This window comes from Drosophila subpulchrella, chromosome 4, assembly GCF_014743375.2.
Source record: "Drosophila subpulchrella strain 33 F10 #4 breed RU33 chromosome 4, RU_Dsub_v1.1 Primary Assembly, whole genome shotgun sequence".
Taxonomy (NCBI): Eukaryota; Metazoa; Arthropoda; class Insecta; order Diptera; family Drosophilidae; genus Drosophila; species Drosophila subpulchrella.
Genome location: NC_050608.1, coordinates 789,650 through 812,730, shown reverse-complemented (window position 1 = coordinate 812,730; position 23,081 = coordinate 789,650). Strand labels below are relative to the sequence as shown.

At 36.8% G+C, this 23,081-nt stretch overlaps 1 protein-coding gene across 35 annotated transcripts in view; it reads left to right on the top strand.

Moving 5' to 3' along the window:
* The window catches only part of LOC119552740 (twitchin), a 63,036-nt gene that overhangs the window by 21,161 nt on the left and 18,794 nt on the right, over positions 1–23,081 (top strand). For 20 of the 35 annotated variants that reach the window (XM_037864510.1, XM_037864177.1, XM_037864836.1 and 17 more), the window contains 16 exons: positions 8–43; positions 1,121–1,153; positions 1,913–1,954; positions 5,739–5,886; positions 6,319–6,692; positions 9,526–9,651; positions 9,748–10,447; positions 11,213–11,566; positions 12,360–14,072; positions 15,462–16,361; positions 16,670–17,433; positions 17,521–17,656; positions 17,869–18,759; positions 18,823–21,495; positions 22,394–22,675; positions 22,738–23,037. In XM_037864510.1, the coding sequence (XP_037720438.1) occupies positions 8–43; positions 1,121–1,153; positions 1,913–1,954; positions 5,739–5,886; positions 6,319–6,692; positions 9,526–9,651; positions 9,748–10,447; positions 11,213–11,566; positions 12,360–14,072; positions 15,462–16,361; positions 16,670–17,433; positions 17,521–17,656; positions 17,869–18,759; positions 18,823–21,495; positions 22,394–22,675; positions 22,738–23,037 (9,472 nt within the window). The remainder of the gene's footprint in view (positions 1–7; positions 44–1,120; positions 1,154–1,912; positions 1,955–5,738; positions 5,887–6,318; positions 6,693–9,525; positions 9,652–9,747; positions 10,448–11,212; positions 11,567–12,359; positions 14,073–15,461; positions 16,362–16,669; positions 17,434–17,520; positions 17,657–17,868; positions 18,760–18,822; positions 21,496–22,393; positions 22,676–22,737; positions 23,038–23,081) is intronic. The other 15 variants (XM_037865161.1, XM_037863849.1, XM_037863344.1 and 12 more) reach the window with 8 other exon arrangements.

Below are 23,081 nucleotides of genomic sequence, written 5' to 3'. Positions count from 1 at the left end.
AAAACAGAAGAAACTCCGTCCCGGCGAAGTAATGGACACGCGGGTAAGAAACCTCAATATATTCGCCAGCTCGTAATATAAAATAGGCTTCGCCAGAAATTAAAAATGTTGTTTAGCTATATTTCTAACAAACATTTTAAGAAGTGAAAATGTTGTGCTGATATACTTAATATCAAGCGAGAGAGTTGATTTTCTGTCAGCACTCTTTCCAGTATCGCGAAAAACAGTCAAAAAAATCATGTTCTTACATCGTAGGCGGATCTAGAAGGACCCTCTAGATTTTAACACATGAACCAAAATTTAATTTTAGAGACATCAAGCTTACCCTCGAGATACGTATAAAAAATAACAAAGAAAATAAAACAAAAATAACACGTTCGTGGTTCAAAAATAGGGCACATGAGCCCAGATATACCCAGCATATTTTTATTTTTATAGTACAGTAGAATGTTGACCAACGGATGCTATAAATAAGCCAAAGCTACAAGCCGATAAACATTTTTTGGACGTACAAAATACTTTCTGTTTCCCCAGACTTAGTCGATTGCATTGCGACATCTCACTGTGCCTGCCGATGGGTACATATTCCATTTTTTCAACCATGCCCTTCGTGTGCTTGAAATTCATATAAACCAATAGACATGTGTGTATATAAATATATACACGCGTATTTATATGTTTTTTTATATTATATACTGGCTGATTCCATTGAACGGTGCAGCCTAGAGAATTTATAGTTTTGATTCATATCGGTCATTTTGGCTGCTATGGTTTATTGTTCAAATATATAATTGCCACTGAGCAGACAACATCTAGTTCAATATCTACTAAACAAATAATTGGAATTACATGCACGTTCAGCTCGGTAGAATGTGACGATAAGTATTTATAACAAATACTAGATATTCTTGGTATGTGAACTATAAAAAATAATCAAAATTATTTGAAACAGGAGTACACCATCTATTATACTCTCCCAGAAACCTTTTAAAAACAAAACCCAGTGGTTACATACATTGATATAAAAAGTACCTACTTACAAGTCGTTTTAATTCCATAATTTATGATAGAGTGTATAATACCTTGCTCAGCATTATAATACGATTCAATAATATTACAGTTGTTGAGGCCAGGCGAGGTCGGTGAAGGACAGGTGAGAGTTAGCTGCACAGCGTTGTTGCATAAACAGTTTTGTTAGTAGAACGTATTTTTAACATTTGGTGATTTGCATTCCATTTCAAGACAAAAATGCACATACTTTAAAAAGAAATACAAAAAATACATCAGAAACCGGTCCATTGACTCGATACTCATTCAAAAATACATTATTCATAATAATACCGGAGCCTCACACAATTCCTGTAGAAGTAAAACGGGCTATAATTTGTTTGACTAAACTTTTGAAGAGATTAATTAAAAAAGTAGTACAGTTTGTATTTAATTTGCGTCATAACTCTAATCTAATTGCATCCACTATTTTTTATTGTATAAGCTGATAAACCCAGTCAATTACATTGGTTTGTTACTTTATTTTGTCTTATATTAAATCTTTGTTTTATAAATATGAACTTTGCCTATTGGTTGCAGTATTGTAGCAGCATGTACACATTCAGTTTGGTGTTAGAACGGAATCTTACACTCTAAGAACTTTTTTTTAATTTGGTTACCATTTCTACGACCTGATTTCTCACTTTAGTTTTCGATTTCCTTTGCATGACACCATTAATTTTGTATGAAAACTTTTCAATCTTTCATACCTGCGAAAACCGTGTATGGAAATCAGGTCTCTTTAGAAATTTAAAATTTTTGTTAGAGTATAAAACTTATATCACCTTGGACACTACGCTTTTATTTATAAAACAAAACCAAAGTAAAGTATTTTTCCACTTTTTATTTTTCTTAAACACGTCAGCAAAAGCAACCGCGACCCGGAGAAATGGGGGACACGAAACAGGTCTCGATACTGTGGTCGATTTTATCGATCATTATTATTCTATGTGTTCGTTTGCTTTTTATTGATTATGGAAATGAATGGAAGTTTTATTATAATGACGTAGTAGGACGTACATATGTATGTAATATTCAGTGCAATAACTGTAAATATCCATATTTTTTAATTCAGTCACATTAAAAAATGTTGTACAAAATATTTAACCCAAAACTTCCAAACCAATTTTCGTACCATACCTCTAAACACAATTGGGATATTTGGTTATGCTGCAATCGATACAAATGTGTAGTTGTGTAGAAAATAGATTGCAAGGCTTTCAATATCCTAGTTTTTGTATAAAAATGTTTCCTTTTTTAAAAAATAGCAATTTTGTGGTGTTTTAAAATTAGATTTTAAAATTACAAATAAACGATAATTATTTCCTTTCTCCAAGACACATTCGCTAATGCTCAAAAGGGTGGACGTGGCCACTGAATTTATTTTTGGAAATCCTATTATAATTATATATAAAATGTACCCTAATATAAAAAACAATTACCAACACCAAATTTGCTCAAAAAGTCGTTTTAAATTCTACAAATATTATAAAATGTAGCGATTGTTTCTGAGGATTTGCGAGTAGATTTTGGTGCTCTACTTTTGATGACCAACGTTTACAACCACATATGTATAGGTTCTTTCAAAATATACTTTTAAATTCAAATACCACTGAATTCAATGTTGAAATTGTGCGAAACGTTTTTGGCAGTGATATTTATCCTCGATATCGGTTACTCTTCTTTTCAGTGGAGCGTTCACTGAAAATCCGACAAGCAAAAATACAATTTTGATGGCAACACTCTAGATTTTATATTCAAGATCTTAGCGTTCATATGTACTGATCCTGATCCTTAATAGGGTCGGAAACGCTTCCTCCTGTTACATAATTTCCCACCTAATGTACCCTTTTACAGTAGTGGGCAAAAATGTAATCAGTCTTTTGGCTATAGCACTTGGGCAAAACTTAGACTTTTGTCAAAAGACGGCTGATGCATTCAGCTGTTCTACTGCTTACCAAAAGGGAATTTCCCTAAGAAACTTCTGTAACGAGTAGGGGTGTTTTTTTGTTCTTAAGGGAAATCCTATCAATTTTAAGGAGTTCATTTCCGAGTGAGAGCTTGACAGGTCGGCAAATCTTTTGGAATCCTACTATACGATAGTGTTGCTGCCCACTATTGTGTGCAGGAGGTGGGATCCCCACTGTTTTTTTCCTTATCAATATGTGCTTCAGTTAGTACGAAAAGCATAAAAACTCATTTCACCCGGAGTACCTAACACCCGCGTTGATATCTAATAGTATTCCATAAAGTACTACGCGAATTGAAATCAAATCGATGAAAAAGTAATTAATTATTTTCTTGTTAACAAGTAAGGATTTTATTTGCTCAATAAAATTTATCGCATTTTTCGAAGTCCTGTTCCAACAAACATTCCTTGTAGTATTTATATGTTTCATTTTAAAAAAACCTTTAAGATGAAGCTAGGAAAATATATTTACTAAATATTAATATTATTAAAGTCGATTTTGCGGGTTTACTGATCAGGAGTATCTTTATAGGGTCAAAAACGCTGTCTGTTACAAACCGGTTGTAAAAACTGATGGTGTTGGTTCGCTTACAGTGCCTATATACACGCAAACACAATATTTTTAAGAGGCTATTTACAAAACAGCAATTTAATGAACAGTTTTTAAGTAATAGGCAAACTTCCAGACCTCGAGTGTTGTCAAGAATTTTGCGTTGGGCAAAATTACGTGAAAACGGGCTTTCCGAAAACCAAAATCGAGAGAACGTTATAGTCGAAGGCCTCGACTGACAGATACCCGTTACTCAGCTGAGGGAAGTGTGAGGAAGATGGAGATATGCAAGCAGCAAAGCGAGTGCTCACAAAATTGCACACCCCGCAACAGCCTTTTTTAGCGTGGATTCCTTTATTTGCTCATAACTTTTTAATGGATGGGCCGACTTGTACAATTTTTGCATGAAGATTACAAATGTGGGCGCTAGACAAGTTTTGGTGTGGGCCACAGAGTGGGCGTGGCAACCTGCTGAAAAAACTTGCGCTGTCTCAGAACCTCAAGAATCTTCATGCCAAATCCCAAAACTTCACCAATTGGCTTAGCTCCTTTGCAATATTACCCCTTTGACCCCTTGCTCAGTTTCCCTGTGATCATTTTTTTTGCTTGTCAGCAATTCGTCGTTATTAAAACGATTTAAATAATATTTTTATTGATAGAGACAGGACAGGAAAAAAAAATTTATTTGTAAATTAAAATTATTTTTATAATATGCTTGTTAAATAAAAGTAAATTTTAAATTTGAATCCATCCAAACAAGTAGCAATAGAAATGAGTTTTCGTAATTTATTTAAACGACTCGTTTATGAAATGCTGAAAGCAATGAAGATGTTTGCCCGTCTGGCATCTCTATCAGCTAACAGCTGACAATAAATAATGAATGCATTTGAGTTAACGCGTTCAAGATAATATGCAATTTTTTCTAACAGGTTGCTGCTCCAGTTAGCGGCAATCAAATTAAGTTTTCGTATTTTATTTAAACGATCGCCATTCTGGGAGATTTTTTATTTCATGCATTTAAGATAGGAAACTTATTAGAATTTTTGGGATTTTTTAAACGAATATCCTAACCTTATTCATAAATGAATACAAACTCACACACACGATCAAAGCAAAATGCAAAAAAAAAATTCCAAACATATGTGTTTGGTTTGGTTGCTTTTTCATTACAAATTCCCGTACTTGGTCAAAACTGCTAGCCTTAAACTTAGTAGATAACCTTAAAACATTTCGCCTTCGCTTACAGGGTTCTTAAAAATTTTCCTTGTAATTTGATCATTTATTAAGAAGATATGACCAAATATTGTAATCGCCGCTAGGTGGCGCTTTGCAATGTCGAAAAAAGTCGCTTTGCTGCTTGGTTATCTTATACTCATAACGGTTATCTGATAGTCGAGGCACTCGACTGCAGCTTTCTTCCTTGACTTCATTTTAATTGGACTAAAATTATATAGGTATTTTTAGAAGTAAGATTTTTTATTTTTAGCTTTTATTTATATTTATTCACTATTCGCCTTGTTGAGGTAATTTTGGATATTATCGACTCTATATATTCTATTTTATTGTGTTATTTGTCAGGTTAATCAATTAAAAACAACTTACTAAATAAGAATGTTGCAATTAAGTGCCCCGTTCTTTTATTGTGTTTCTTAAAGAACTATAAACGTTCAAGACTGTGATGTACAAGTACATTTTTGTTAACATTATTCATTTACACATATGTCTAACCTTTTAAAACAAGTAGAATGCGTTTGTAGTTTTAGTTTTATGTTACATTGACAGTTTGGAATAATTATCCTTACTCTGTCAGCCGAATGCGTTTTGATTTTCGTTTATAAAAAATGTTTATTATTATCTTATGAACATTAACTACGTATAAATGTTTATTTACCATTCAGGCCTTTTCCGATCCTTAAGTTTTTCCAAACATAACGAATCCAATGACAACAAATTTACATTGAACTTAATTTTTTTGCTTTCACTACTTAACTAGGACATCGGAACAAGCCTGATTATTTGTCAAGCCTTATAAAGATCACATCTTGAATGTTGTCTAGGCATTGTAAATGACATAATTTCTGTTGATCAGTATGTCTTATATTTGTTTATCTGCTTATATATTTCCCTGTTTCGATCGTCATCTGTGTCAATGTGTATGTGTTCGGTCAATAGCGGAGGAGACCGTCGATTGATGTTCGCCGCCCAAGCGTGCAAGACCTAGAAGATCTTATAAACAAGCCATCCACGCCATTGCGCGATGTGGGTGATGGCGGTCCTCCTTCAATCGTCGATGTCCAAGAGTCTTATTCTGCTGTTGAAGGTAAGTATACATACATGTTTTATGTCGACGAAACATATACATCTACCAGGATTCGTAAATATAAATTCCTGGATGCCTCACATTTAACATGCTTAAATTGCAAAATGGTAAAAATAAATTAACGTGGTCCGATGCGTAGCAATAAAAGAAAAGATATATGCACAAAACTAAGCAAAATGAAGTAGTTTTAATAAAAAGTGATATATGAAACTACTTAGCAAGGAAACATTTTAATCAATTTGAAATACAGTTGTCCGATCTAATCTGTTTCTGAAAATAAAGCCAGATAGAAGAGGTTTTTTGAAATTACGCATTCGGTTTTTATTGTGAGTGGTGTTTTACGGGTCCTGGTATCTACACATTCTCTTCAGAGGAAACTGACTAACCAAAGTGTATTTGTTAACGTGAGCATGCTTTGTACTTGTTTTCTAGACTCGACTGCTTACCTTACGGTGGGCATCGAAGGCAGTCCAGCACCTACGTTCAAGTTCTACAAGGGAGTTAGTGAGATTCTTGAGGGCGGTCGGTTTAAGTTCCTCACAGATGGGCAGACAAACACAATTACCTTGTGTATGCGTAAGTGCAAGCCCAACGATGAGAGCAAGTACAAGATTGTTGTTTCAAACATTCATGGTGAGGATTCCGCCGAGATGCAGCTCTATGTATCTGATTCAAGTGGCATGGACTTCCGTGCCATGCTCAAAAAACGTCGTTATCAAAAATGGGACAAAGACGAACAGGACCCCAATTGGGGAGACCTTAAAGAAACGGAAAAACCGTTACCGGCCCTTAAAAAAGTTGAAAGGGTAAGAACCAAATTGTGCGCTTTTAGCAGACTCGCTGATTATAGGGTGGAATTCTCTATCATTTATTGGCACTTTGATTCAGTTTAGTAGGGCGTTACTATATTGTTTACCAAGTCATTCTAAGAATTCCACATATTTTGAAAGCTTATTAAACTGAATCTATGTGGCAACGAACGCTTGCCCCAGCTTAAGTTTCATTAATTTATTTTCAATAAATAGAAATTTGGAGTTCGAGTTAGAATTGAGGATACAATTTAATTGTTCAGCTAAGTCAGATGAAATAGATATAAATATTTTAATTTGTCCATTATACTATTATTCGATTACTAAAACTGAAATTTAGGGTCCAGGATCGCGTAGACCATCTTTAGCCGAGCTGATTCCCGATTGGCCGACATTACATCCGTTTCGGCGTGAGGAGGTGCGCTTCGTTTATATATATGTTATATATTTATATATATAATAATATTTATTTCCGAATTAATACCCTGACTGTAAAACTTATATTATTTTTCAGTGGTGAAAACGAGTATTGATTTTTGCTGTTTTTTTATAGAATATGCATACGATTTGGATATCGATTTTTCGTATGCGAATTTTTGCTCTTGATATTGATTTCCAACGCAGAGCTTATTTGCAAAGTGACTTGATACCACTTAGCACTTTCCCTAAAGTACAAAGGTTTTTTTTGAATTTTGTTTATTGTTTCTTAAGCTATATATGTGTCATTCCATGAAGAGTTTTCCACTTAAAAACATCGCATCTGTATAGCTGCATAAATAAAAGAAAAAGTTATGCAATCACCGCTTTAAGCAACACAAAAATACAGGGCAAAATTTAAATTTAAATTCGAACCAAATATAAAAATTGTTTTTTTTTTAAATTTACTTCTGTATTTGCGCGGTTTGGCCTTGAAATTTTATTGTGAAAATGTGTGTACCCTTTTCAGTTTGCTCGTTATAAAGGGAATACAAATTTTGACAAATATAAGAACACTACAATCGGTTCATCATGATCTGATATATGTTCAATAACAGCTTAGGTATAAAAAAAAATTCGATATACGATAAGTAAACAAATATATCATAAACTAGTTTTGAAATTTTCGAAAAAAAAGCTTGCAAGCGATACCATCTTCGCAAGATTGTTAAAAGAAAAAGGATTATCTTATAAAAAAGAGAGATTGAGGTATTAATACTAAGTTGAAATTTTCTTGGCTTAACATAAAATGTAAAAGACAGAAAAAGTGTTTTTTACCAAGCAATTTATATCCAATAACTTTTCCGTTTTTCTTGTTGTACTATTGACTCACCTAAATATAAATGGATGTACTTCATTTAGAATATTTTTCGGTCGCTAAACATTGAACTTGATTAAAAAATCTCAAAAACCGTTTGCCTAACGTTTGGCAATTAATATCATCAGAATCAGAACACATACCCCATTCCAAAAAAAAAATACTTATTTGTGGCATGGTGTTTGAGTTTCAGCATTTAAAATACAAATTTGCATCAAACCATTTTTTTTAATAAATTAAAGGTTGTTGTTTTTTTATATCAATGGAAATAGGTTCCTACTTTTATTTTATAAGTCTCATTGGTCAATGTTTGTAATCTTGATTTGTAATGATAGTTAAGGCTATGAGAAAACTAGGATATTTCCCCAAGGATATGAATTCGCGGCTTACTGGAACCTTTTTTGTTAAACAATTACCACAGAAAGGCACATGCTTCTGAAAAATTCCATCTATTTTCTTTCAGACAGTAATAATTAAAGTATTTAAACCTCAGGATAAGAAATTAGTTGCTTATACATAATAAGAAAAAACAAAAAAAAATTATTTTTGGAGAATTAGTCAGAACAGATAGGATTCATGGTTCATTTCGACAAAGAGCTATGCATAAAAAATCCTAAATTATTGGAAAAAAAAATAAATGTTTGGTTTAAAAGTAGTATTTGTAAAGACCGATAAGAATTTTTCGGCTCGATTAAAGCAGAGATGATTTCTCAAAGCCTAATAAGAGGAAATTTTCTAATCCCAAGTATGAACTGTTGATGCAATAATCAAATCAAGCACCTTGTGGGCGCTTTTAGCTCAATTTTGTGATTAACAGCACTCTGTAATTGTTTATAGTTCAGATAAATTAGAGGAAACCCAACTTGCTACAAGTTTATGTCTTTACATTTTTCGGATAGATATCTATCAGGGAATTCGCCAGGGACACGAGTAACCGTCCCTAAGAGGTATAAATTCTTTTTATGCAGATATTGTAAGTGGAAAGCCTTTTTAACGACTTAAAGGAAATTTCAAGTTATATATTTTTTCCAATGAAGGCAATTTTTTCCGACGTATGTTTACCTAAATCTGTAATCAGAAATTAAATGCTTCAGGAAATTACACTTTTAATTTATAACAATTAGTTTTTTTATCCGAGCTTAGTATAATATAACAAATATTTAATAGAAACTTTCAATTTTGAATTTCATGTGATTAAAATTCAAGACATCTTATGTAAAACCATTTCAATGTTATATTAATTCTTTGGTGTTTTGCAATGAGTATATTTCAAAATAAAAGCTAAAACACCCTTTGTTTTTTGGGCTCGCAGCAATAAATAAATAATATAACAAAAGTAATCCAACTTATCAAAATATGCCTCTTATGTATATGATTTTGTTATTCAAATTAAAATACATACATATATATGAGGGAATTATTTTGATTAGTCAAATATAAATAAGAACAAACAAAGATCACTAAGTAATCGTATATCAAATTTATATAACTTTACCCATTTTTGACAACGCATCAACCTACGATATGTGAGCGCAGAAGGTTGAGTCATTCCTCAGCCCACTTATCGACCAATTCGCCAAAGAGGGAAAGGACAAAAAGGTTGTATTTGAAGCCAGGTTCAGCAAGCCCAATTGCAAGCCAAAGTGGCTGTTTCGCAAGGACGTAAGTATAATTCCTCAGCTCAGCTCAACCTCGAAAACTATTAAGAGCATTCGCAATTTGTTTCTACTCATGTCTAATACATACAAATAATTATAGGAGGTGTTTACGGGCAGCAAATTTAAATTCAAGCAGGAAAATGATACTTATCAGTTGATTATTACCACGCCAAAAGTCGAGGACACCGGCAAGTATACTATTGAAATCGGGGGTGTTTCCAGTACCGCATTTTTAAATGTCGAGGAAGCCGATCCCACCTACACGTTTACGAAACCCCTTAAAAAGAAACTTGAGGGCTTTACTCAGCACGAGACTACTCTGGAGTGCTCTGTTAGCAGCAGTATGGCTAATGTGCATTGGTTCAAAGATAATACAAAATTGGAGTCTGATGATCCTCGCTACCTTATCTCCAAAGACATTAACGGCAACCTTAAGCTTATTATTAAGGACTCTGTACTTGAGGATGCCGGCCTCTACAGATGTCAACTGGATAAGCAACCTGATAAAACTGAATGCAACCTAAAGGTTACGGAGTACCCGTACAAGTTTGTCAAGGTTTTAAAATCTCAACAATGTATAGAAAAAGACACTGTGACGCTTGCGTGTGAAATCGATGATGCCATGGGTGAAGTGCAATGGTTCCGAAACGGTGAGGAAATTAAGCCAGACAAGCGCATTCAAATAGTAAAAGATGGTCGGAAGCGAAAGTTAATCATTAAGGACTGCAAGGTAACGGATGCGGGCCAATTTAAATGCACAACGAATGCCGACACTACAGAAGCGGAAATAATTATTAACTGTAAGTCCCTATTACAATGCTTTTATTTTTATGATGTTTTTTCTTAAACTACACATTAAAACCTTAATCTAGAATTCAAAATGAGAATGTGCTAATCAAAACAAGTTAAGCCTCATTTGTGGATTATATGGCTTAGCTCGCAGATGTCTTCTATTCTTATACTTAAATATTTGGAGTAAAACTTAATTTATAAATATTCAAAACTAATTCGGATCCCTCAGTTGTCCGGAATCGTGGCTACCATTGCAGAAGTTTCTTTATGATTTACCTTTACAACGAAAAGTACTTCCTACAGCTTCAAGTAACTATCCGATTAAAAATTTCAATGGCTCAAATTAAAGCAAATTAAAGTTCAGGTACCCCAACAAAGCCCTTTTTATTAAAGTTACAAAATATCGACTGCAGTTTTGTATTTAATCGTTTTAGAAACTCAGAAATACCCGAAGTGTAATTCTTTAAAAAAAATATTTTTATATTTGTGAGCTAAGTTTATTTCGCCTACCTACGTTCCAAAGGCTGGAGCCTCATCTTTTTTAGTGGTGAAAATTACTGTAAATGTGTATGAAAAAACGCAAGAAATAATATCCTTATATGCACACTTGCAATGTGCTAGATGCATGCAATAATATTTGTTCCAGGCCTTGAGGTATATACACTTTTAACGTTAAGTCTGTACACCGCTAACTAGTCCGTCGTTTTCATAATAGCATACCAAACTGATAAATATATTAAACACACTTTTACATTAACTTTCAAATTGTATAGATCAAAACCGATTTAACAAAAAACTTAAAGACACTGATGCCGTCGAAAGAGAAAAATTGGTTCTTGACGTCGAACTTCAGGATCAAACGGCGCCATGTGATTGGAAGTTTAACGGAGAGCCCATAGTCCCGAGTGAAAGCATTGAGATTAAGAACCTAGGTGGCGGCAAGCATCAACTCGTATTCAACAGCTTGGATTTGTCAAACGAGGGAGAAATAACTTGCGAGTCTGGACAGCTCAGTTCGAAATGCAAGCTGTCAATCCGCAAGGGAGAAAGTAGACCGAACATTGATTGTCCTGATCAGTTTGCGGGACCTATCAGTGCCCCTGTGCTTGTGGAAGTACCATTCAAAGGTAAGAACAAAAAGACTCCCCGAGGGTCCAACGCAATGGCCATTAGGAATAATGCTTAAGCTTTATCAAGATTGTAAACAATTTCTCGCGCGTTAAAAAAAAATGTAATTAAATCTCGTATACTTGGTCGCCATCATTATACCCTTATAATTTCAGTCAGAAGTTTAAATCTCAGCAAAAGAGTCATCGACAGTTTTGACTAAAGCCCAGAGAAGATCATACACGATTTGTTGTTGTTTCCGTGCTGTAAATTTCTTCACAAAAATCTCAAAAACTGAGGAAAGGCGTAAAAAACTGAAACCACAAATTACAGCCACAATTATCAGGCTTGCCCCGGGTTGCACTTTACTTTTGCTTTTTGCGTTTTCATTAGACAGCTGTTTGTATATGTTGCGATACATTTATCGGCCTTTGACATAACGAAAGTTGTTGTAGTTTAGGAATATATTTGGGGGTACAATTTGGGGTAGGGTCAAAAATTACTTCAATATAAACAAAATATGCCACTAATGGCTACTGTGAAGGTGGCAAGTCAATGTAAATTAACCAATTAGTAATCCATGTTTTATACCGGTTACTCGTAGAGTAAAACGGTATGTTGTATTCGAGGGAAAGTATGCAACAGAAAGAAAATTTTGTCGTTCTCAAAACGCAAAAATATTGCGTGTGGCGTAAGCCGAAACACCATTTTTCGCGATTTGAAAAGTAAAAACGAAAATAAATAAAGTGAAAACCTGCTGACTTTCAATATTTCTTCCCTTTTCTAAATTTATTTAAATTTTTTCTTGTTTAGTTTCCGGTACAAAGCAAACGCCTGTGGAGGCCAAATTATTTAAGGACGGCAAGCCATTGCCTGTTAAGGATGTAGAGGTTGCAGTCACCGATGATAAAGTCACATTTAAAATTAAAAAGCCATCAAGAGATTTATCTGGTCCATATCAAATAAAAATTTCCAATGGACAAGGTGAAGATACCAAAGATGTTCAAATTATTTGTCAGGATGTTCCACAGCCCCCACAGGAAGTCGATATTACAGACATCTATCAGACATCCTGTGTAGTAAACTTTAAGCCACCGACGGACGATGGCGGTGCTCCTATTACCAAATATGTGATCGAAAGGCAGGACTTGAGCAAAAAACAAGGCTGGGAGCCTGTCGCTGAGGTTCTACCTAATGAGCCATGTCGCAAGAAAATTGACGACTTAGTCCCAAAGAAGCAGTACAGATTCCGTATTCGTGCTGTCAACGTGATTGGTCCCTCAGATCCAGCAACATTCAAAAATACTATTCTCGCGAAAGATCCGTGGGATGAGCCTGGAAAGCCCAAAGCAGTTGATCTTACCGATTGGGATAAGGATCATGCGGATCTTAAGTGGGAAGCACCCGATAGTGATGGCGGAGACCCCATAACTGCGTATATTGTGGAATACAAAGAAAAGTTCTCTAACGACTGGGTAGCCGGCAAGGAAGTTGACGGCGATGCAAGAACTGCAACCGTCGACGGGCTAAAAGAGGGCCAACAGTACGAATTCCGAGTCCGTGCTGTTAATAAGGCAGGTCCAGGTGAGCCTAGCGACAAGACTAAATCGATTATTGCAAAATGCCGTTTTGTAAAGCCGTTCCTTGTTGGGGACGGCCTCAAAAACATTACCGTTAAAAAGGGGCAAACCATTCGATTCGATATTAAATACGATGGTGAGCCGGAGCCAACAGCAACTTGGGTGAAGGGAACCGACAACCTTAAGTTTGATAACCAGCGCATTTGTCTAGACCAGTTGGAAAGGAACTCATCAATTACTATTAAAAAATCCGTGCGAAAGGACACGGGCAAATACAAATTAGTACTGTCGAACAGCTCAGGTACAATTGAGTCCGAGGCACAAGTTGTGGTCCTTGACAGACCACTTGCTCCTGGTGGACCGTTCGAACCAGAAGAGATTCGCGCCAACCATATTAAAATGAAATGGAAGCGTCCAGAGGATGACGGCGGCTGTGAAATTACTGGATATGCTTTGGAGCGCATGGACGAAGAGACGGGACGCTGGATACCTGCTGGAGAAGTAGGTCCAGATGAGACTTCATTTGACTTTAAGGGTCTGACGCCGAATAAGAAATACAAGTTTCGCGTCAAGGCCATTAACAAAGAAGGCGAGTCAGAGCCACTTGAAACATCCGACGCAATCGTGGCAAAGAATCCCTACGACCCCCCGAGTGCGCCCAGCCAGCCAGTTATCGATGATTATGATAACAAGAGTGTTCTTTTAAAGTGGAAGCGACCGCCTTCAGATGGTGGACGCCCCATAACACATTATGTCGTCGAAATGAAAGATAAATTTTCACCCACCTGGAGTGAGGTAGCCAAGACTGAGGATCCAACTCCCGAGTGTACGGTGGAGGGTCTTAAGGAAAAAATGGTGTATCAATTTCGTGTTAGAGCCGTGAACAAGGCAGGACCCTCCGAGCCTTCGCAGCCCACCGACAACCACCTCTGCAAGCACAAAAATCGTAAGTATTTTCATAAATACATAATATTTCAGCTCAGCTATAGAATTGCTTTGGCTTAACATTTTAACACATCTTGCAAAACCTTTTTAGATTTATTAACTAATGTTACTTTCAGCAATAAATATATTCAGATTTGTTGTTGTATCTATACAACGACTTTTCCTGACAAAATTTTCAACTTGTTTGCATGTTTTGCATTTTTTTTTCAAAAGATGCAATTTTATTGACATCCAGGTTTGGATTTTCATATACCTGTTACAGGTAGTGTGCTTTAAAAGTATAAGTTTATACTTTATTTAAGTTTTTTGGACGAGTCAATCTCGCTTTATATGTTAGTTTAAATGTGGAGAAAGAGATTTTAATGCGAATTTTAATGCGTTCACTTGAAAAACATAGTAATCTAAAAAATTAACTGAATCTCGGAAATAATTATAAAATGCGTACTGACTAAAATGGTAAAACAGTAAAATTTGGGGTCATGGTTTGAAGGCGTACGCCCAAGTAACTGCTTTTTAATTAAGTTGAATTTATGCCTCCTTTACTTAGTTCCAAATTTTTCCATATTCTGCTTACATGTTCTACGAGTTTACAACACTGGTACTGTGTTATTTGTATGAAATCCGTTCATCAATTCACAGGATAAAAATGCGATTATATGCTTTGCTATATTTTAACAATGGAACGATAAATCTTTAAGTATCCACAAATGCCACAGACATCGTCTTAAGCTGATTTACACTTTTCATGCTGGAACCTTAAGAACGCGAACCTCACCCCATGAAGAATATCTTAAATTTAGGGAAAAAAGCTTAAAAAAGTTTAAAGAATATTAAGGTTTTGAAAAACACATTCTTCCAATTTGCGAAAAATCAGTTGAAATCGCTTATTTATCGTGTTTTTTAAGTTTGTTTCTCTCAAAATATTTAATATAATATTTTTTGTTAGGAGACTCAAATTGAAGTCAAAATGCTTATAGAAATGTGTAGGTAGAAATTGAAATGCCTGAATTCTTACCTCAGTCCTGTCTGCTTTAAAAATAGAAAGAAAAAAAAATTGTATCGAAGATTTGTGGAACATGGCCAAGTCGACAGAATTTTATTATATGAGTATAGTCGATTGGTTAATTGGATAAATTCTTTGTGACGATACTACGATACAAACAAATAAAAAAGACTAAGACTTAAACTACATCATATAATCCTGCGCATGTATCATTTTAATTTAAATCAAATCTATTAGTTTCCGACTATATTTGGAAATTGCTTCAAAAAACTCTCATCAGCTTTACTGCCAGCGCTTTTACTGTGTATGTATTAATATAAAAACAATTCAAATGTCCAGAAATTTCATGTATATTTTAAAATTAATTCACGTTTATAAAACTTTTAGTCAAACCACAAATCGATCGATCTACTTTCAAACGAGTAACAATAAAGAGTGGCCGTACTCATAAATGGTCAGTTGATGTAATCGGGGAACCAATACCCGAACTGCACTGGAGTTGGAGGGATGATATTCCATTAACCAACGGGGACCGAATAAAGATAGAAAATGTCGACTATCACACAGACTTCACCATTACAAATGCTTTGCGAAAAGATAGCGGTTTCTACACATTAAAAGCCGAGAACCGCAATGGCATTGATCGCGAGACTGTGGAATTAGTTGTTCTAGGAAAACCCAGCTCGCCAAAAGGTCCCCTTACTGTTAGCGACGTCACTGCAAATGGGTGCAAACTGCAATGGAAGAAACCTGAAGATGATGGTGGAGTTCCTATTAAGGAATATGTGGTTGAAAAAATGGATACGGCAACAGGAAAGTGGGTTCGAGTTGGCAGATCTCCTGGAGAGAAGGAACCACCAAGCTTTGATGTAACGGGCTTGAATCCTGGATCAGAGTACATGTTCCGCGTTTCCGCGGTTAACGAAGAAGGGGAATCAGAGCCACTAACTACTTTAGTAGGCGTCGTGGCAAAGGATCCATTCGATGAGCCCAACAAACCGGGAACGCCTGAAGTTACTGATTATGATAATCAAAGTGTGACTTTGAAATGGGCAGCACCTAGTAACGACGGAGGAGCCCCGATTCAGAAATACATCATTGAGAAAAAAGATAAAAATAAGCCTGATTGGGAAAAGGCCCTAGAAATACCGGGAGACCAACTAGAAGCAACAGTCGCAGGTCTTCAGGAGTACGGAGAATATCAGTTCCGTGTAATAGCAGTCAACAAAGCCGGACTCTCCCCACCATCAGATGCTAGTGTTCCTCAAATTGTTAAGTACAAAAAATGTAAGTCTTAAGAAAGATGCAGTCACTTCTAGCGCATTTTTACCCCACTAACGGCTGATTTCTCGAGTTCCTGACAAGTCAAGTTAGAGACGAGATAATTTTGCCCTAAAAGAAAATTAGTTTTCTCGACTTTTTTAGTTTATTTATCTCAGTGGCTTGCTTTTATAATTGAATTAGCTGTTTAGGTTTAGTTTACGTTCGAGTTTAAATCATTGCAAGCTCTGTGAAATTTTCGTAGATTTCGAGAAATCGGCCTTTAGAAAAGTTAAGTCAATACATTCAATTTTATTTTTCGTTTTGATCCACAGTAAAGCCTCGTATCGACCGAACAAACTTAAAGCCGTTGTTGATTCGCGCCGGAAAGCCAATTAAGTATGACATCAATGTTCGTGGTGAGCCTGCTCCCACAATAACATGGTATCAAAATGATACAGAGCTAAAACCAGCGGATCTACCTAGCAATAGCGAGATTAAGAATATACCATATAACACAAAGATTTCAATTATTGATACACTTCGTAAACACACCGGCATCTACAAGATAAAGGCTGTAAATGAACATGGCGAAGATGAAGCTACAGTTGAGGTCAATATTCTCGCTCCTCCAGGCAAACCCAAAGGGCCATTGGATGTTAAAGATATAACAAAAGACAGCTGTAAACTAAAATGGAAAAAACCCGAAGATGATGGTGGGAAACCCATTACGGCTTATCAGGTTGAAAAGTTTGATAAAAAACAAGGTCGATGGGTACCTGTCGGTCGGACCTCTGCTAACGATACCGAATTTGATGTCAAGGGTCTTCAGGAAGGCCATGAGTATCAGTTTCGTGTCAAGGCAATTAATGAAGAGGGGGAATCCGAACCCCTGGAGACCGATGGCAGTATCATAGCGAAAAATCCCTATGATGCTGCTAGTAAGCCAGGTACCCCTAACATTGAGGACTACAATGAACATATGGTAAAATTGAAGTGGGAAGTACCCAAGTCTGATGGAGGAGCTCCAATCACTGGCTACATCATTGAAAAAAAAGATAAGTTCTCCCCTATGTGGGATGAAGTACTTAGCACCAATGTAAGTAAAAAAAAATTAAATTTGACCCCGCGTTCAAAGTAAGGGCTTTATCCAAGAAACTGTGTTTAACAAATATTCTACTTTAAGACATCCGACCCTGAAGCAACCGTTGAAGGTCTCAACGAAGGCAATGTGTACCAGTTTCGAGTGCGTGCTGTTAATAAAGCTGGTCCCAGCGAGCCGAGCGATGCAACGGAGCCTCATTTGGCTAAGCCAAGAAATCGTAAGATTGTTTATTTTTCACAAGCACATCACGGAAAACAATTTTATGACGTCATAGTTTCAATAATTGTCAACTGCGTTCATTTGAATGTTAAGCCAAAAGCAAAGTACCAATGTGTTATCTAAGACTACATCGACCGGCTTAGTTAATTAAACCTTTTAACCCTTTTCATACAATGACCTTAATACTATAATTAATATTTTTGATTTTAGTTAAGCCATCTATAAACAGAGAAAAAATGAAGCCAATTAAGGTTCGCGCTGGCCAAACCGTGAAGTTTGATGTGGATGTTAAGGGAGAACCGGCGCCTACTTTAACTTGGTTCCTAAAAGAAAGCGAACTAACGCCCACCGGTCAAGTGCGCCTAGAAAACGAAGACTACAATACAAAACTCACATTGCTAGATACATCACGCAAACAAAGCGGCGAGTATAAGCTACGTGCTGAAAATATAAATGGCGTTGACGAAGCTGTGGTCGAAGTCATTATTTTGGATAAGCCTTCAAAACCCGAAGGACCGCTTGAAGTCTCAGACATTCATAAGGAAGGTTGCAAACTTAAGTGGAAAAAGCCGAAGGATGATGGAGGTGTACCCATTACTGGCTATGTAGTAGAAAAAATGGATACAGCCACTGGAAAATGGGTACCGGCCGGTTCGGTTGATCCAGAAAAAACAGATATTGAGATAAAGGGTTTGGATCCAAATCATCGGTACCAATTTAGAGTTAAGGCTGTAAACGAGGAGGGTGAATCAGAACCTCTAGAAACTGAATCAGCTATTACTGCCAAAAATCCATTCGATGTGTCTGCTCCACCTGGCCTACCGGAGTTTGAAGACTGGGATGAGCATCATGTCAAACTTAAATGGGAACCACCAATTCGAGATGGCGGCTCTCCTATTACCAATTATATAATCGAAGTAATGGATAAAGATTCAGGTGAATTTGTAAAAGCAGTTGAAACAGATAGTCCGGTTTGTAAAGGCGTTGTCAAGAAGCTTGAGGAAGGACAGCAATACAAATTTAGGGTGCGTGCCGTCAACAAGGCTGGTCCATCTGACCCATCCGAGCAAACTAATTGGCATATAGCCAAACCTCGATTTTGTAAGTAGCCTATTCAAAATTGGTTAATTTTGCTTTAATATTTTTTTTATAATTATTATTTAGTGAAACCTCATATTGACCGAACCAATTTGAAACCTGTGATCGTTAAAGCTGGGTTATCAATTAGTTTGGACATTAACATTAAAGGAGAACCAGCTCCGAAAGTCGAATGGTTCTTTAATTCATTACCGCTAACAAGCAACGAGGAGAGTGTCAAAATTGATAATGTTGACTACAACACGAAATTCTTTGTAATGCGCTCTCAAAGATCTCAAAGCGGTAAGTACGTAATCAAAGCTACAAACGAAGTTGGTGAAGACGAAGCAGAACTGGAAGTCACAGTTCTGGGCAAGCCAGGAAAACCCAAAGGTCCCCTTCAAGTCAATGATATAACGAAACACAGCTGCAAGCTCAAGTGGGAAAAACCAGATGATGATGGCGGCACTCCTATCGACTATTATGAAATAGAAAAACTAGATCCACACACTGGTCAGTGGTTACCGTGTGGAAAGAGTACCGAGCCTGAGGCGAAGGTTATTGGTCTTCATGAGGGAAAACCTTATAAGTTCCGAGTAAGAGCTGTAAATAAGGAAGGAGAATCTGAAGACTTGGAAACAGATAAACCAATCATTGCGAAAAATCCATTTGATGAACCAGACAAGCCTGGCAGACCTGAACCTACTAATTGGGACAAAGATTTCGTTGACTTGGCCTGGGATCCACCAAAGAACGACGGCGGCGCACCAATCCAAAAATATATTATCCAAATGCGGGATAAGTCGGGTCGCGCATGGGTGGACGCTGCTACTGTGCCAGGAGATAAGAGTAATGGTACTGTTACCGGCGTAGAAGAGGGCCATGAGTACGAGTTCCGCATTGTTGCCGTCAACAAGGCAGGACCCAGTGACCCCAGCGATGTTTCAAAAACGGTGGTGGCTAAACCTCGTTTCCTAAAACCACACATTGACCGAAAGAATCTACAAAAAAAAGTAATGCGCAGTGGACAAATGCTTCATATGGACGCTGCAGTAAAAGCGGAACCTCCAGCTAAAATAACATGGACTTACAATGGAACTGAAATAAAAACTTCAGACAACATAAAAATAGAAAACGAAGACTATAAAACCACATTCATAATGCCAAAGGTAAAGCGCGCCGATCGGGGCGTATACATCGTTACTGCCAAAAATGATTCAGGCGTAGACACTGTAGAAGTAGAGTTGGAGGTGTTGTGCAAGCCAAGTAAGCCAAAGGGTCCTTTAGCTGTATCCGACGTAACGGCCGAAAGTGTGCACCTAAAATGGGAAAAGCCTGAAGATGACGGTGGAGAGCCAATTGAACAATATGTCGTCGAACGCATGGATACGGAAACAGGACGATGGGTACCTGTTCTTACAACTAAGACACCTGAAGCCGATGTTACAGGTCTTACAGAAGGCAAGGAATATCTTTTTAGAGTGAAAGCGGTCAATTCTGAAGGCGAATCAGAACCCTTGGTGACAGATATTCCCACAAAAGCCAAAAATCCTTTTGATGCTGCCGATACTCCAGGAAAGCCCCAAATCACTGATTGGTCTGCTAGCCACTGTGATCTTAAGTGGAGGGCTCCCGAAGACGATGGCGGAGCACCCATCACGGGCTATGTTGTGGAAAAGAAGGACCCCAATACAGGAAAATGGCAAAAGGCTCTTGAAACGAATACGCCCGAATGCAAGGCCCGCGTGAATGACTTAATCGCAGGTAATAAATATCAGTTCAGAGTTAAGGCGGTAAACAAGGCAGGGAAGAGCAAGCCCTCAGAACCATCTGACCAGATGACAGCAAAGGATCGATTTGCACCACCCAAAATTGATAGAACCAACATTAAAGATATTACCATTAAGGCTGGACAACACATTCGATATGATATTAAAGTGTCTGGAGAACCGCCAGCGACTAAAGTTTGGCTGCACAACAAAGCCCGACTTGATAATGACGATAGTGATTACAATATTGACATGGAGTCATATCGCACAAAACTGGCAGTGCCAATTTCAAAGCGTTTCCATTCAGGAAAATATACACTTAAAGCGGAGAATGAATCTGGACGCGATGAGGCTTCATTTGAAATCATTGTGTTAGATAAGCCGGGGAAGCCAGAGGGACCTCTACGAGTCACAGATGTCCACAAAGAAGGATGCAAGCTTAAGTGGAATGCTCCCCTAGACGATGGAGGTTTGCCAATAGAGCACTACATTGTTGAAAAAATGGATGTTGAGAGCGGACGTTGGCTGCCATCTGGTCGCTTTAAGGAACCCTTTGCAGAGTTAAATAACTTGGAGCCTGGTCATGAATACAAGTTCCGAGTTCTCGCTGTAAATACTGAAGGTGAATCTGAACCATTGACTGGAGAACAGTCTATAATAGCCAAAAATCCATTTGATGAGCCTGGAAAACCAGGAACTCCGGAAGCAGTTGACTGGGATAAAGATCATGTGGATTTGGTGTGGAAGCCACCGATTAACGATGGTGGATCTCCAATTACTGGATACGTAGTTGAAAAACGCGAAAAAGGTACTGACAAATGGATAAAGGGAACGGAAGTTCCAGCTCCCGGCTTTGGAGAGGAGTGCAAAGCTACCGTACCAAACCTTAACGAGAATTGTGAATATGAATTCCGTATCAAAGCAATTAATGCAGCTGGACCTGGTGAACCATCTGATGCCAGCAAACCTGTTATTACTAAGCCAAGAAAGTGTAAGTTTAAATATATGATTAATTAAAGTAAATTAAATACAAACTTCTACTGTGTTAGATAAAAAAAAAGAAACAGGTAAAACAAGAAAGGAAGTTAACTTCGGCATGCCGAAGTGTGTATACTCTTGCAGTTATAATTATTAAATTTAAAAATACAAAAAATTATATTCCCAATAGTGTAAGATAATATGTAAAAAAACACCGAAGCTATAATTTGTTTCATATTATTTTCCCACCAATTTCACAATCGTTCCTATGGCAGCTATATGATATAGTCGTCCGATTTTGATAAAATGGAATTCGAAATTCAAAACTAATTATAAAATGTTATTTCCAAGTTTAGGAGTTTATATGTTAAAAAACACCAAAGATATAGTTTTATAAAATTGTTTTCCCGATTATTCCTATGGGAGCTATAAGATATAGTTGTCCGATCCGGCTGCAAAGATATAAGACTTTTGGGAAAGTTTCAGCCCGATAGCTTTAAAATTGAGAGACTAGTTTGCGTATAAACGGACGGACAGACGGACATGGCTAGATCGACTCGTCTAGTGATGCTGATCAAGAATATATATACTTTATGGGGTCGGAAACGTCTCCTTCTCCCTTTTGGACTAAACTTTTCCAAAAATCGTCTTTCTACTGCAGGTAGTATTTAAATTCATTTATTTAAATGTAAAAGACTTTTTGAGGAAGTCGTTAAATAGCATGCAAACATCTTAACCATTCAGAAAAAAACAGCTTCGGCAAGCCGAGGTTTGTATCGGAACAATTAATAGGAAACCAAGATATAAAACCATCTCCGGCAATACGAAGTTTGTATACCTTTGTAAATAAAAGCATTTGGTGTTTGATCAACTATGTAACCCGAATTTAACAAATTCATAATATTTAATAGTGGCGCCCAAGATTGATCGGAAAAATATTCGAACTTATAACGTCAAGGCTGGAGAACCAATATTCTTGGATATCGATGTCAGTGGAGAACCCGCACCGGATGTTACTTGGAACCAAAACAACAAGTCTGTTCAGGCAACTTCTGTTAGCCATATAGAAAATATTCCTTACAACACGAAATACGTAAATAAAAACCCCGAACGGAAAGACACAGGACTCTATAAAATCTCTGCGCATAACCTCTATGGACAGGATCAAGTGGAGTTCCAAATCAATATTATTAGTAAGTTAGCAGACTTTCTATTTCGAAAAAAAATACAAACCCTTTTATTGTTTTTTTTATAGCTAAGCCTGGTAAGCCTGAAGGTCCTTTAGAGGTATCAGATATACACAAAGATGGTTGTAAGCTTAAATGGAAAAAACCTAAGGACGATGGAGGTGAACCAATAGAGTGTTACTTAGTTGAGAAATTCGACCCAGATACGGGTATTTGGTTGCCTGTTGGAAAATGTGACGTACCAGAATACAACGTGGACGGCCTTGTCCCAGGTCATGAGTACAAGTTCCGGGTAAAAGCTGTAAGCAAGGAGGGGGAATCGGAACCATTGGAAACTTTGGGTTCAATTATTGCCAAGGATCCTTTTAGTGAGTACTTAGCTTCAAATGCTATAAAATCTTAACATTTTTAA